This window comes from Ricinus communis, chromosome 10 (assembly GCF_019578655.1).
Source record: "Ricinus communis isolate WT05 ecotype wild-type chromosome 10, ASM1957865v1, whole genome shotgun sequence".
Taxonomy (NCBI): domain Eukaryota; kingdom Viridiplantae; phylum Streptophyta; class Magnoliopsida; order Malpighiales; family Euphorbiaceae; genus Ricinus; species Ricinus communis.
The window spans coordinates 22,285,655-22,300,185 of NC_063265.1; the positions used below are offsets into that span (position 1 = coordinate 22,285,655).

The 14,531-nt window shown below is 31.2% G+C and overlaps 1 protein-coding gene across 2 annotated transcripts; it reads left to right on the top strand.

Annotated features, from left to right (window-relative positions):
• Positions 1–1,135: 1,135 nt before the first annotated feature.
• On the top strand, positions 1,136–9,369 carry LOC8273880 (pentatricopeptide repeat-containing protein At1g80270, mitochondrial). 2 transcript variants are annotated; one of them, XM_048380273.1, is made up of 5 exons: positions 1,136–1,486; positions 4,751–4,788; positions 5,384–5,488; positions 6,122–6,704; positions 7,875–9,369. In XM_048380273.1, exons 3-5 carry the CDS (start codon positions 5,454–5,456, stop codon positions 9,120–9,122), a joined length of 1,866 nt encoding a protein of 621 aa, XP_048236230.1. In that variant the 5' UTR covers positions 1,136–1,486; positions 4,751–4,788; positions 5,384–5,453; the 3' UTR covers positions 9,123–9,369. The 2 variants fall into 2 exon arrangements, with proteins under 2 accessions (XP_048236230.1, XP_048236231.1); XM_048380274.1 differs by lacking the exon at positions 4,751–4,788.
• Positions 9,370–14,531: the final 5,162 nt, after the last annotated feature.

Below are 14,531 nucleotides of genomic sequence, written 5' to 3' on the forward strand. Positions count from 1 at the left end.
AATATTATTATAATGCTAACCCAACATATTAGCATTACTAACTTATAATTATGTAGGCTAATATGACATTAATCATGTCTATTACATAATTTTGACTAGTTTAATATTTTTTTAATTAATTAAAATGATATAAAATAATATTTTATCATACTGTTATATATAGTAATTTAAATTTTAACCTGAAAGCTTTAATTTTAATTAAGAAATCTCACTTTTATTATTAAGATAAAGTATTAATAAGTATATGTGTTGTGTTATTATGTTTAAAAATATAGACAATTTGTTTAAATATGAATATATTATATAATTTAATTTTTAATTTTAAAGTGTCAAAACTTAATATTTATATAAAAACAGAAGCATGATATATGAATTAAATAAGCCTTTTTTTAACAAATTAAAAAAATATGAATATTTTAACTTTAAAAAATTATATAATTTTGAGTAACACTACCTAATTTTGAGACCTAAAATTTTTTGACATATATATTTAATTTATGACATATATAATTTTTATTTTGACATATATATTTATTTTTAACACATAAAATTTAAGTTGATTTATGATTTTATAGTTTTTTCTATTAATTTATTAATTAATAAATTATATTCATAATTAAATACTGACTCTAATCTTAAAAAATAAAATATTAATTATATTTTAATATATTAATTAATAAATAGTTTTATAATCAAATAATGATATTAATTCTATTCTAAAAAATTAATATATTAATTATGTTTTAATATTATATTAACTAATAAATTAATTTTTAATTAAACTGTAATGCTAATTTTATAAAAATAATATTTTTAATATTATATTCATTAATAATTATTTTTATTATATAATATATTTTTAATTCAAGAAACAGTAATATTAATTATATTAATAGTATTAATTGTTATAATATTAAAATTTATTAATAAATATTTTTAATATATTTTTAAAATTTTAAAATAATGAAATAATATTTAAAAATAATTAATTTATTATTATTTTTAAATATTACTAATTAATATTAAATATTAAATTTTTATTAAATTATATCTATTAATTTAATTTTATAATTAAAATAATATTAAGCTGTTGAATAAGCTGAGAAATTTTCATATAACCAAACTAAATAAACATATCGTAAAAGTAAACCCTAATTCTCATATCATTTCAAACTCACATAAACCCTCAAACTCGCATAAACCCTCTCAACTCAAGCCTCCACCACCCTTACAAACCCTCATCCCATCGCCAACCTTGCTGCCGTCGCCGTCTATTCTCATCTCATCGCCAACGTTGTTGTTTCCCCCTCGCTGCTGTTGCCGCCGCCGTTACTGCAGTCGCCGCCGCTGCCATTGCCGTCGCCGCCGCTGCCATTGCCGTCGCCCTTGCTGCAGCCGTCGTCGCCCTAGCTGCAGTCGCTCCACCCTTTTTGACATCATTGTTGCTGCTGCCGTTTCTCAGCCGCTGCTCTACGCACCATAAAGGGTACTATTTGCATTATTGTTTTCTTAATTTCGGAAAATCTATAGTCCTCAGCATCATCTCCTTTTAGGAAGTTTTCTTAAATGGTTTTAAGTCTTTTTTGTATTATCTTCACACAAATGTAACTTTTGAATTTACCTCTTTTAGTCTGAGTGTTTCAGAATTCCCCCCAACTGTATTCTTCTTGGGGAATATACTTATCCTTTCTAAGTTTTATGATGTCAAAAATTGCTCTTTCTGCCACTTGCTTAGTGACTCAATGAACTGCATGGGATCAATCGTGGTTTGAGCTTAGGGCCATGCTGTCTTGGTTTTGGATAGATTCACAAAATGACTCATTGAAATGACATTTCGTAGGAAGGTTTATTTCAATCTTTGGGTGTTGTAATGAGAAACAGAGTACAACTTGGCTGGATAGTATGCTATTTTCTGCTTTATTTTTCTATAAGTAATTTCTCCTTAACTATAATTTGTTGATTGTAATTTTTTTTAAGGTTGTAACATGTCAAATACCATAATATTTTTGAATGTGTAGATAGTTGTACATATTTTCAAGCTTTCTGAAGTAATGAATAGGCTAATTGTATTTTCTTTTTCTTCTCAAAGATGGTAGATAAAAACTCTTAAATATGGAGTTGGAAGATGTACAAATTGTAATAGATATTGTATCTTAATTGGCTTTTTATTATCTAGAACATTAATTTAAGTTTGGTTGTATTAATATATTAAACATTTAATGTTAGATACTTAGATTTAATTAGTTTATATTTTGTAGTTCTTTTATTTTCATTATTTTTTGTTAATATATTTTAGAATTGAATTATTATAAACGGTACCCATTTAATTACCTGAATATTCATATAAATGGATTTTTAATGGATAGGGTACCCGTTACCATTTAAATATTTATAAAATTTATTTAATAATAATTTAATTTAAACGGGTTTTAATCGGATTCAGATAGTATGCGTGGATATTCCTATTCGAATTTGGGACAGGCTCGGGTAACAAGAACAATTTCTTAAACGGGTTTGGGATGGGTTCAGATATATATATTATTTAATAAGGTTCGGTGTCAGATATTGGTAAATGTGCGGGTATCCTACCCGTTGCCATCCCTAGTCTCTTCTTCTCACACTCTTCCTACTGTTTTTGTTTACAATGCTTCTTCCCCCTCACAACACGTATCAGTTTATCATTTTTCGCTCTGACAAACCCAATATCTTATTGTTCTTCTCTCTGTAAAACACATCTCTTATTGTAGATGGACTTTATTTCCGGTAGTAGGTTTTCATGGTATTTTCTTACACCAAAATTATTGCAGATTTAAATTTTAAACATTTGTGCTTCTTACAGCTAACTTTTTTGGCTTTTTCTTCTCCTGGTTACCCCTTATTACAGTCGTAGAAAGCATTACATGAACTCCTTTTATTTCAGTTATTGAAGATCTAATTCTAGAATTCATTGTTATTTCTACTGGCTTTTTGCATGGTAATATCTGCATACTTTTTGCTCTCTCATTTGTGTTTGTTTGGTTGATGGATTTGTCTTCTTGTTTTTTAAGAAAAAGGTTATAATCTCTAGGCTGCCTGGTTGGTTTGTGGAATTCATTGGAGAGATATTTATTGCATGTAAAACTTTCTATCCTATCGATGATTATGACTGATATATCTGAACATTTAAGCTCTCATAAACATTTGTACTTGTTTAAATATATTTCTCTTTTTTCCAGCGGTGTCTATTATTTGAGGTTGGTATATTTTCCATTCATTTTTTTTCTTTAAATCTTTTCCGCAGCTTTGGTGTTTGCTCTTGAGGATTCCTTTAATTTTAGTTATTGAAGATCAAATCACATGAAAAAGATTTATATTTGATTATTAATCTATTTAAATTTGTTCAAGTATTTGTATTTTTTTTAAATATGAGCATCTTGTTTGCAGTTAATTTTGCGATCTGCTATTGTTGGATGGATTTTTTTATTAGGCTGCCAAAGTAAGGACGTAATTTGCTTTTGAACCTTTGGAGTTACTTAAATTTAGAGATATTTTTTTAATCCTTTATCTCTTGACCATTTTCTATTTGATTTTTAGATTCCCTGATAAAAAGAAGTAAAATTAACTGTTAAGAGATGAATTTTGTTTGCTTTTAAAACTTTATTTTTTTACAATGCCTCTTTGGCAGCTTATATTTTTAGAATTCGGGCACTGAAACAAAGGTGCTGGCTTCTTTAAACCTTTGTTTATTTATATTTATGTATTTTCCAAACATTATATGATTTCATATTTTCCTATTAAGTGGTTTCTTTGATATATGGTTAGATTATTTATCTGGGCACCTTGATGCCTTCCTTGGTGTGTGGTTTTTGGCCTTTTTATTTTAAGATTTATCATTATTTAATTATGCCAGTATGTCTGAGCATTATTTTGCCTGGTTTTCATTATAAAATCTGTCATCAGTTCCGTCTAATAATTTTTTTAAAAAAGTTGAGAAATTGTACATATTAATTTAACTATTTAGCTGTATATAAAATTGCAAAGCACTATTTATTCATTTTGACTATTAATCTTTTATTCTGTTTCTTAAAAATCAGTTAGATGGCTTATATCTTTTAGATTTTCTTCTTCTCCTATATATATTAATTAATATTAACTGGAGCTTTTTTCATTACGTCCCGAAAAAAAGGTCCCAGCCTTGCTTTTAATTTAAAGCAATTTTTCTTCATGTGTTTTTTAACATTTAATGCTTAATTTTTATGTTCAGTAAACTAAAAAGAATGGGGCCAAAAGTTTAGAATGGGTGCTTGCTTGCTTTCAGGGTTCTTTTCTTTTTTTTTTTTGTTTCCAAAATGTTTCTCGTTGCTGAAATATATTTTCCAAATTATGTTATAGCAAACAAATCAAGATTTGCTTGTAAAGATTTGTGGTTGTTTCATTTCATTCATTTTTAGCCTTATATGATATTTCTTCCTCTCTTATATGCTTTTTTAATGTATTGCTATGGTAACTCTTTGCATGCTTTGCTTCATTACCTTTTATTGATGAGGTTGGTAGTTTCTCCATTTTATTAATTGTTCTATAATATTTGTAGAACATTTGTTCTTTCAGTCCCTTAATTGTCACAAGCAACTGAAATATCATTGCCTTTGTTATCAAGTTGTGATTTACAAGTGAATCATCAGCATAATAACTCTATAAGTTACAGAATATGTTCGCCGCAATACTGCATGCTTTTATTTTCTCATTTTTTTTTCTTTTATTATTGCTCTAGGTTGGGTTCCGCATTCCCTTGGATATATAGCTTGCAAGGTAATTTAAAATAAACATTCCGTTTTATATTCATCCTCTCCTTTCTTAAGAAAAATTAACTAACATTATAGATGAGCTGCAGGAGAAGGGTGTTGATATGGATGTGGATAATATGTATATAAATGTTGAGATTTTCTTTATTGTATTCTAATTTGCTAATGTTTATGTTATTTTTTAATTCGTTAATATGGAGTTTGTTGAATTATTATTTTTATCAAAAACTTGGTTTGATTCTTTAGGTTTTAGTATTTAGATGCATATTTTGCTTTGCTGTATAATTTATTTATAATTGTAAGATTTTACAGCTACATATTTGGTAAGCTTGAGCTTGCGTAACGAATTTGAAATCGATCTTGTATATGAGCTGAGCCCCAGCTTAGCTTGTTTATATAAATTATCGAGCTAATAACAATCTCAGCTCGTTTATATGTATTATTGAGCTAATTATGAGCCGAGCTCCAACATATCAAAATTGTAATGAGCCGAGCTCGAGCTTAGTTAATTTTTCATGAGCTGAGCCTGAACATTAAAAAGCTCGGCCTGGCTCAGCTCATTTGCATGCCTAGGCTTAAGGAAGGAGGTTGTGATTGTGCAGGATCTTGACTTTTACTCATTTCCATTTCCACATCTTGTTGGGTTTCTTCATCAAAACCCATTCGTTCCTCATGTGGGCTCTACGTCGAGCTTCTAATTCTCTCAAGTAAATTTCCTCTCTTCTCTCACTTTGTGTTTAGTAATACTTACTATTTCTTTATGTTTTTAGTGAAAACTGAGGAGATAATCCTAGAGATGGGAGTTTTTGGATGATTTGGGTATTGGTTTTGTTTCTTTAGTTTGGTTCTTTTGATTTCTTGATGTCAATACATTTACAATAAGTGAAATGAAGAAGTGTAATTTTGAGTTTTATTGAAGATAAAAACTATGTTCAGTTGGATTAGGAAATTAGGATTGTGCAAATGACATTTATGATTAGAATTGTGAGTTTTCTGCACCATTCCATTTTCTTTGCATGAATTAATTGGAGGATCATATATAAATGGACTGTTTTTTAAATTCTTTTTTTTTTTTTTATCAGTAGCATCGTAGTTTATTTTGTTATTATTCTAATTGAGAAAAAGAAAAAAAAAACAAGCTTATGTCTATGAGAGCACTATAATTTTGAATTCTGAATTTTTTTTTTTTGTGTAGAAAGAATGTTACATTCTCCACTAGCATCTCATCTATTAGAAATGGATCACATTGACTTTTCTTTTGTCCACTGGTGTGGGAGTAGATTTAAGGCTAGTATTTATCATTTATCTTTTGGTTTATTTATTTTATATTCTATTTCCAGGTTCCAGGGGCTCCGTGTAGGAACTTCTCGAATATGTTGTGCGAAATCAGAAATGTTTTCTAGTCATTTAGAAGGAAACGGTGCCGTTTCTAAGCCTCTTCAAATAGCATCTGAAAAATGTCTATTCTACCACTCGACAAATGTCTGTTCAAAGTTCCATATAGATAGACGCAGTCTTTCCTCAAAAGCTGGTTCAGAAAGCAGCAAATCTGAAGATGACTTGGAGGATGGATTTTCTGAACTTGAAACCCCAGCTAATGCCAATACAATTGACGAGAGCAATGCAGTTGGTGGAAATGAAGATGAGCTATTTTCTGAACCTGAGCTCGATGATGATGATGGTGATAGTGGGGCCAAAAATGCACTGGAATTATCGGATACTGAAGCTGGTTCAGGTAAGAAAACAACAGTGAGGAAACGAGTTCCATCTGAACTGTTTAAGACCATTATTGCTGCTCCAAATGTCCCTTTAAGTGTTGTTCTTAATAAGTGGGTGGAAGAAGGAAAGACTTTGGGTCGGCCAGAGATCTCACTGGCTATGCTCAATCTTCGTAAACGTCGAATGTATGGCAGGGCCCTGCAGGTAATTTGACAATATGCTTTCTTTATCCGCAACATGTTTTGTATAGGCATTACTATCAATTGTTGAATGTTTCACCCATGCCTCCTTTAACTTATTTTCTTGGCTTGCCATCTATTTGACGGAGTTTGTGCCCTCACACTGGATAAATTGTCAGTTTAAGTTTTGAAATTGTAATAACTGTAAAAAAATTATTGTGCCTACAGAGTGTAAGAATTCAATCAGAATCCTGTAAATGTTCCGTTGCACTGCTTCCTCCTCTATTGCCATTTTTGCCTAATCCACCAATTTATAATGTTTAGACTGTATATGCTCCTAGTATAATTCCCTTCTTTTTTGTTTTGTTGTTTCCCTAGTGAAGATGAACTAATTGATGTGGTAGTTAATATATGTATCCAAAGAGAAGTTGCAAAACTTTTTTTTTAAATAAATAAACTCTTTGAATTCAAGTATTTGATAGTATAATTAGCTGCATATAGTGTAATAAGATTGTTGTGTCCATTCTACTCAGCAACATTGTGCTTTTATTTTTCTTTTGAATTACAAAATAATATAGATGTAATGATAGTATATAAATTGGAATTTTTCTTGAAATAGCTTCTTTTTTTTTGTCTTTCATTTAATCTATCAATTCTATTTGACTCTTAGATATTTAGAAATTTTACAAGAGGATTTCATCTTTCCATTTCTCCTGGAGGAACTAATATTTGTGGTACTTCTCTTTCAATTTTTTCATGGTTCAAATACTTAACATTCTGTTGCTTCTTCACTGATATTTGCTTGCCACATTTGAGCATTCTTTATGTTGAATCATCTTTTAAGAATGCCCTCTTAGTTTTGTGTTTAATTCTACAGCTAGCTTTTGCTGGAATTGTTAAATGCATGAGAAAAGGGAGTTTGTGATTTTCTTTACATCTGTACTTGCCTAGAGTTACCTGATTCAGGCATGTTTGGCTTTTTTCTTTTTCCTTGTGTATTTGTGATAGGATTCTAGAAGTTAGAACATAGTTTTACTGTTATATTTTGTTCATCATTTCTTTTGGACTTGCTTGCAAAATTACCACTTTACTGCTAATAGCCCAAGGATGACAATTCTTTTTATGTAACACCAATTTATGGAGTGACTTTGTGCTTGTTAGTGATTTTATGTTTGTGTTTTTCTGGCTTCTGCAGCTCTCAGAGTGGTTGGAAGCCAATAACCGACTTGACTTTGTTGAGAGAGATTATGCTTCTCGCTTAGACCTGATTGCAAAGGTACGTGGCCTCCAGAAGGCAGAGAATTATATTGAGAAGATCCCTAAATCATTCAGAGATGAAGTAATCTACCGAACTTTGTTGGCCAACTGTGTAGCTAGTAACAATGTGAAACAAGCTGAAGAAGTATTCAACAAAATGAAGGATCTTGAATTTCCAGTCACAACATTTGCATGTAACCAGCTTCTCCTCCTGTATAAGAGGCTTGACAAGAAGAAGATAGCTGATGTATTGTTGCTAATGGAGAAAGAAAATATCAAGCCTTCACTCTTTACTTATAAACTCTTAATTGACACTAAAGGTCAGTCCAATGATTTAACAGGGATGGATCAAATTGTAGAGACAATGAAGGCTGATGGGATTGAACCTGACATCAACATTCGAGCGATCTTAGCCAAGCATTATGCTTCAGGTGGCCTGAAAGAAAAAGCTGAGGCTATTTTGAAAGAGATGGAAGGAGGAAATCTGGAAGAGCATCGTTGGGCTTGTAGGCTTCTGCTTCCTCTTTATGCTGCACTTGGAAAAGCTGATGAAGTAGAGAGAGTTTGGAAAGTCTGCGAGTCAAGTCCCCAACTTGAGGAGTGTGTCGCAGTCATTGAAGCTTGGGGAAAGCTGAAGAAAATTGATAAAGCTGAGGAGGTTTTTAATAGGATGCTGACAACATGGAAGAAGCTCTCTTCACGGCATTACTCTGCACTTTTAAAGGTTTATGCAAGCCATAAAATGCTAGCCAACGGTAAAGATCTGATCAAGAAAATGGCAGATAGTGGGTGTCGAATTGGCCCATTGACTTGGGATTCACTTGTTAAACTTTATGTTGAAGCAGGGGAAGTTGAAAAAGCTGACTCTGTGTTGCACAAGGCAGCACAGCAGAACCATATGAAGCCAATGTTCAGTTCTTACATAGTTATTATGGATCAGTATGCAAAGAGGGGTGATGTACATAATGCGGAAAAAATGTTTCACAGGATGAGACAAGCTGGTTACGTGGCTCGACTTAGGCAGTTCCAAGCTCTTGTCCAGACTTACATAAATGCCAAGGCTCCAGCCTATGGGATTAGGGAGAGGATGAAGGCAGATAATATATTCCCTAACAAGGCATTGGCTGCTCAACTGGCTCTGGTTGATGCATTTAGGAAAACAGCAGTAACGGATTTGCTGGACTGAAGATTTAGGTGGTTTTGATGCATGAGATGCAATCGTTGCCAAATATTTTATAAATGGACAGCCCTTGTCTATTGTTATTATTAGTAGATGAAGCCATTTTGGTGCTAGTTTTGTTTCTTGATGCTTGTAAGGATGTTTAGGTTGTTATCCTTTTGTGCTTCTGCAATCTTTGGTCTCCAAATGCTATTTGTACTGAAGAGAAAATGATGCATATGTTATTTCCGGGGTTTGAGGTTGCCCATTGACATGTTTGGGTTTGGTAGCCACTCTGCATAAACCGAGTGCTTATGCAGTCGGAACGCATAGTCTTTCTTTGTTTAATTTCTACCTCTGTTCTCTAGAAAAGTTTTGAAAAATAAAATTGCATTTCATAGTGGTAACATGACCATTTACCTGCAGATTTATAGGGGTAACTGTTTAAAACACTAATAATGGAAATCTATCCAATGGTTAGCATTTCTCTTGTTGTATATCTCTTTTCAACTTATTAGTCGTGATTTTGTTCAATGCAAGGATCAAAATTCTAATAATAATTCTTTTAATTTATTATTAAAAATCTTACTTTTAATTTTTTTTTTAAAAAATAAGTAGCTCTGATAATTCCAAAAATATGATTGAATTTTTAAAATATTTTACACAATTGCTATATCAAACGTATCGATATAAAAAATTAATAAAAAAATATTTTTTATACGTATCATCGAAATTGTCATAGTAAAAACTAAACAAAAATACATAGACATTATAATTTTTGAAAAATAAAGTAATTAAAAGATATATAAATAAAAAAGTAAATGTTAATTCTATTTTAATGTGGGAGAGCTACCGTCAACTAAAAATGGATATGATATAGCAATACTTATATTTATAATAAACACATATATAATATATTGCTGCGAACAATCAGATCATCTGTTTAAAAAAAAATACAAATAAAAATAAATTTTGAAAGGAAAATTTATCGTGCATATTAAGAGATTGACGACTAACATTAAATTGGTATAAAAATGAAAGATCAAGTAAAAAATAACTCCTAGAAGATAAAATTTCAAATTTTTTAAGAATTGAAGTGTATATATATAAAGTTAAATTATTCATTTATTCTTATTAAGAGCTCAACCATAGACTATATAAATCTTTCAATGGCTTAACATTTCGTAGACAATAAAGTTGGATTTAATTTTTATAATAAGTAATTAAAGGTTTTGGTAAAAATTAATTGATTAGATTAATGGGAAACAACTGCGGACCGCAAAAGCAACTGTAGCTGGCATTTTCTTTTAAAGAAATATCATGGTGTAATACTTCTTTTTAAGTAAAATATTTTTATGAATTTTTTTTAAATACTTCATGACTTTTTTTTTTAAATTTTTTTATTTATATATATATTTTTAAATAATTTTATCAGAAAAAATATTTTAAAATTACATCTAAAAGATACCGAAAAGATATTATTTATAACTTATATTATTGTGAATTCAATTTTTTAATTTATATACATATTTTTTTATGTTTTTAAAATTTTACCAGGAAAAAGATAGTAAAATATAACTAAAAGATGACAAAACTTTATTATTTTAACTTGAATTATTATGAAATTTTCTTTTTAAAACTTTGTAAGAAAAGATTTTAAATTATACATAAAAGATCCAAAAGGATATTATTTTAATTTATATTACTATAAAATCAACTAAGTGAAATAGATTTACCGTTTTTATTTTATATCTTTATGTTGAATATTCGTAAATTGAATGATATCACATTTTTTTTGTAATAACTAATATATTTTGATATAAAGATATGTATTTCAAAAAATATTATAAAATACCAAAAATATATCAAAATACATTTAAAAATATATGAAAACATAATTAAAACAGAACTAATAAAGTCAGCAGTACTAAAAATATACTAAAAAGATATTAATAAAATATCAAAAGAATACCATAGTAAAGTTTAAAAGAAATAGTATAAATAAATTTTTTAAAAAGAAGTAAATTTCTTTCAACTGTGAAAATAAAATTTTGCATTCCATTTTCCGTACATTTATAAAAGACCTTTTCTTTTTATTTTTCCTAAAGAAAACAAATATTACAGTGTTCAATTCAATGAATAAAATTAGAAAAGAAAAATGAACAAATATGTTAAATAGGATCAATTGCAATAACATAAACTCTGGTTGATATATTAATTATGTTTTCTCCTTTTTCTTGAGAGTGAGTATTATCTGCTATAGATATAGTAAAGTAAGGTTTAAATTTGACAGGTTGTTAGAGCTAGATCCCGACTGCTTTGATACCAAATGATTTATGAAATCGTTTCAGCTCAAAGAAGCAAGAAGAATAGAGAAAGAAGAAAAATATAGAAAAAAGAGAAAATGAAATTCTATTATTGTTCTGCATGACTAAATACATGAAGCAAAGATACATATAACACAATACTCAATATGTCGGCTCATAATAATAGAATGATAACATAATAATGAAAAAGGAATAACAGAGGAATTAAATTGTCACGACCCCACCCGTGGGCCCGTGACCGGCACTAGGGAATGGGTAGGCTTAAGGCCACCGAAACCCGTAGTAAGCCTGACACTCACTGATTTAAACAAATCTCAACTCAAATTTATATTATTAAAACCATAAATTATCTTAATAGTTACACGTTACAAAATTACTTCGGTCTACCAGAAAATACTAGGCGAGACCCGAAGCTCAGAAAATTTACAACTGATACATATACTAATTACTACTGCGGAGAATCTAAGATTTACCATTTTACATACCAAATCAAATACTTCACCCGATGATGAAGGAGTCGGATTCTTGAATAAGAGTCGCGAGAGAACTAACGAATCCGAAAATAATAAATGGAGATCACGTTCGAGAGTGAGTTAAAATCATACATCTAAAACAGTTTCAAATATCTCAATGTCACATTCATTTAATTTTAAAATAATTAATAAATCACGCGAACCATACGTGTCATGTTAAAACATATGTGTCATGCCATGCTTAAACAAAATTTATTCCACATGCAACGGGACAGAGTACTTCAGTAGAACTCTAATCCCAACTCTAAAATCTCGATTATTTCAACACTTATGTCTCAACTAACCTCAACTCTATCATCTCAAACCTCTCATTCCAATAGGATCGGGCGCCAGAGAGCAAAGCTCGACCGTGGACCTTACCTCCCGGCCACTTAACTCTTAGCCTTTTGGCTCTCTTATCCAATAAGACGAGAGCAAAGCTCGACCGGGGACCTTACCTCCACCGGTCACTTAAGTATCCAAATAAGAAATCTAATAGCCATTCGACTCTCTTAATCCAATAAGGCCTTGAGAGCAAAGCTCGACCAGGGACCTTACCTCCGGTCACTTAAATATCCAAATAAGCTTACCGAGAGCAATGCTCGACCAGGGACCTTACTCCGGCAACCACACTCTACTAAGCCCGAGAGCGATGCTCGACAGGCAGTCCTAATCTTTCTTTCTCAAAATTTTTACCTCTTTACCTTTTTCTTATCTCTCTCATATTATATTGGACACTCATCCAACTCCTATGTTCTACCCCATCCCGAGTCATCATGCAATATTAAAATTGGTAATAAAGGAAAAACATATTTAAATAGTAACTAAAAGCATCATGCAAATGATAATAATAATAATTGAATGAAAAATTGAAATTGCAAATAAATATTCTCGTGTGAGTAAATCAAATTTTATGCATGACACGTGCGTAAACGATATATGACTTTAACTCACGAATTAGGGCGACCTCCTAGCTCCGAGCAGACAGATCATCTAATCACGGAAAACAATTTATCAAAACGATGAAACAATTACAATAGATCCTAGGTCTAGATTCCTATAGAATTCTCAAAATCCGAGAACCTCCCTACAACACGAACATTACCCCCCGTAAAGACGGGTCCAGGGACTGCCGGAAAAACACTCCAAATACTTACAATTAAAACAACGGAGTCGGGTCCCCAAACTTCACTATTTCCCGACCCACACAAAGACAAAACACAAGGCGTAACCGACAATTATTTTTGACCCACAAATACCATCAAATACACAATATAAACCAAAAGACACAATTAAACTAAGAATTTCTAAAAATGACGGGCTAAAGAAAATTACCAAGACGCCGGCCGCGGCCGCCTCCGGAGTCCGATCGACGATCCGAATACACCATCGGACTCACAACGGCGATGGCGATCCCCGATTTCGATTTTCCGATCCGACACCCGACCATCCGGGAGGAATTTGCGGACGATCTCGACCGTCGATTCACAAACGAAGCCCGATCGCCACGAAACCGGGGTGCCATCGCGAAGCTTGAGATGAGGAGAGTCGGGATATGTCCTCCGATTGTCCATCCTCACGGGAGCTCGGAAAAGCCCAAAATGCTGAACTCTCTCCTCCGGCCACCAAAACCGACGCCGCTACCGCCAAAAGGAAGCTCTCTCTCCTCCTTTCTTCTTCCCCGACTTCTTTTTCTTTCAATATCGACATTAGGCCCCCGAACTTTTCCTTATTACAATTTGGTCCCTCAACTTCCTTAATTACTTACAATTTCATCCTGCATAAATTAAATTTGACCCCCAAACTTCTTTTTAGCCTATCAATTAAGCCCTTAACTATTTAATTTGGGCCAAATTAGAATTACTGAAAATACACAATTACAAAAATACCCCTGACCGACATATTTATTTACGAAAATACCAAACTCACAAATTTCCATTAAAACCCCATAAAAATAAAATTATACTTTCAATCCTTATTCCAAAATAAATTTCCAATTTAGTCCTAACACACAATTAAATTAAATAATCAATTTTTTCCAAAATTCTTTTATAAACACATCCTTTACAATTCTACCATAATTTTCCAATATATAATTTTACTTATATAAATATGCATTTGGAAAAATTTGAATAACCAAAATATAATCATTTTAAATTAAACCCAATAATAATGAGGCTAAAATTAACTTAAATAAAAACTCATTATTAAATATATAAAAATTCCGGGTGTTACATAAATGGTAATGATCAAGACACTACATTAAAAAAATCAAATATTTGTATCTTTTTACAAATTTGGCTCATCCTTTAAATTTTTACTTAAATGGCTCGATTTGGCTAATTGATTGCAATGGGTGAGTTGACTCTTTCTCCACTTTTCTTTACTGCCTTCATGGGCATTGACTTTACAGATACACCTATACCCTTCGACGATGCTATTCATAATCAATGCTCTAATGTCTGGGAGCATTATATCACGGACTTACTTGGGTTTTTGTTAGTGTGCAAGACCACTAGATGTATAACCTATAAGAGCATTCCACTCAACTGCAGGGGCTTCGAGCCTCATAATGCTTGGGAGGCGGATCAGCTGGT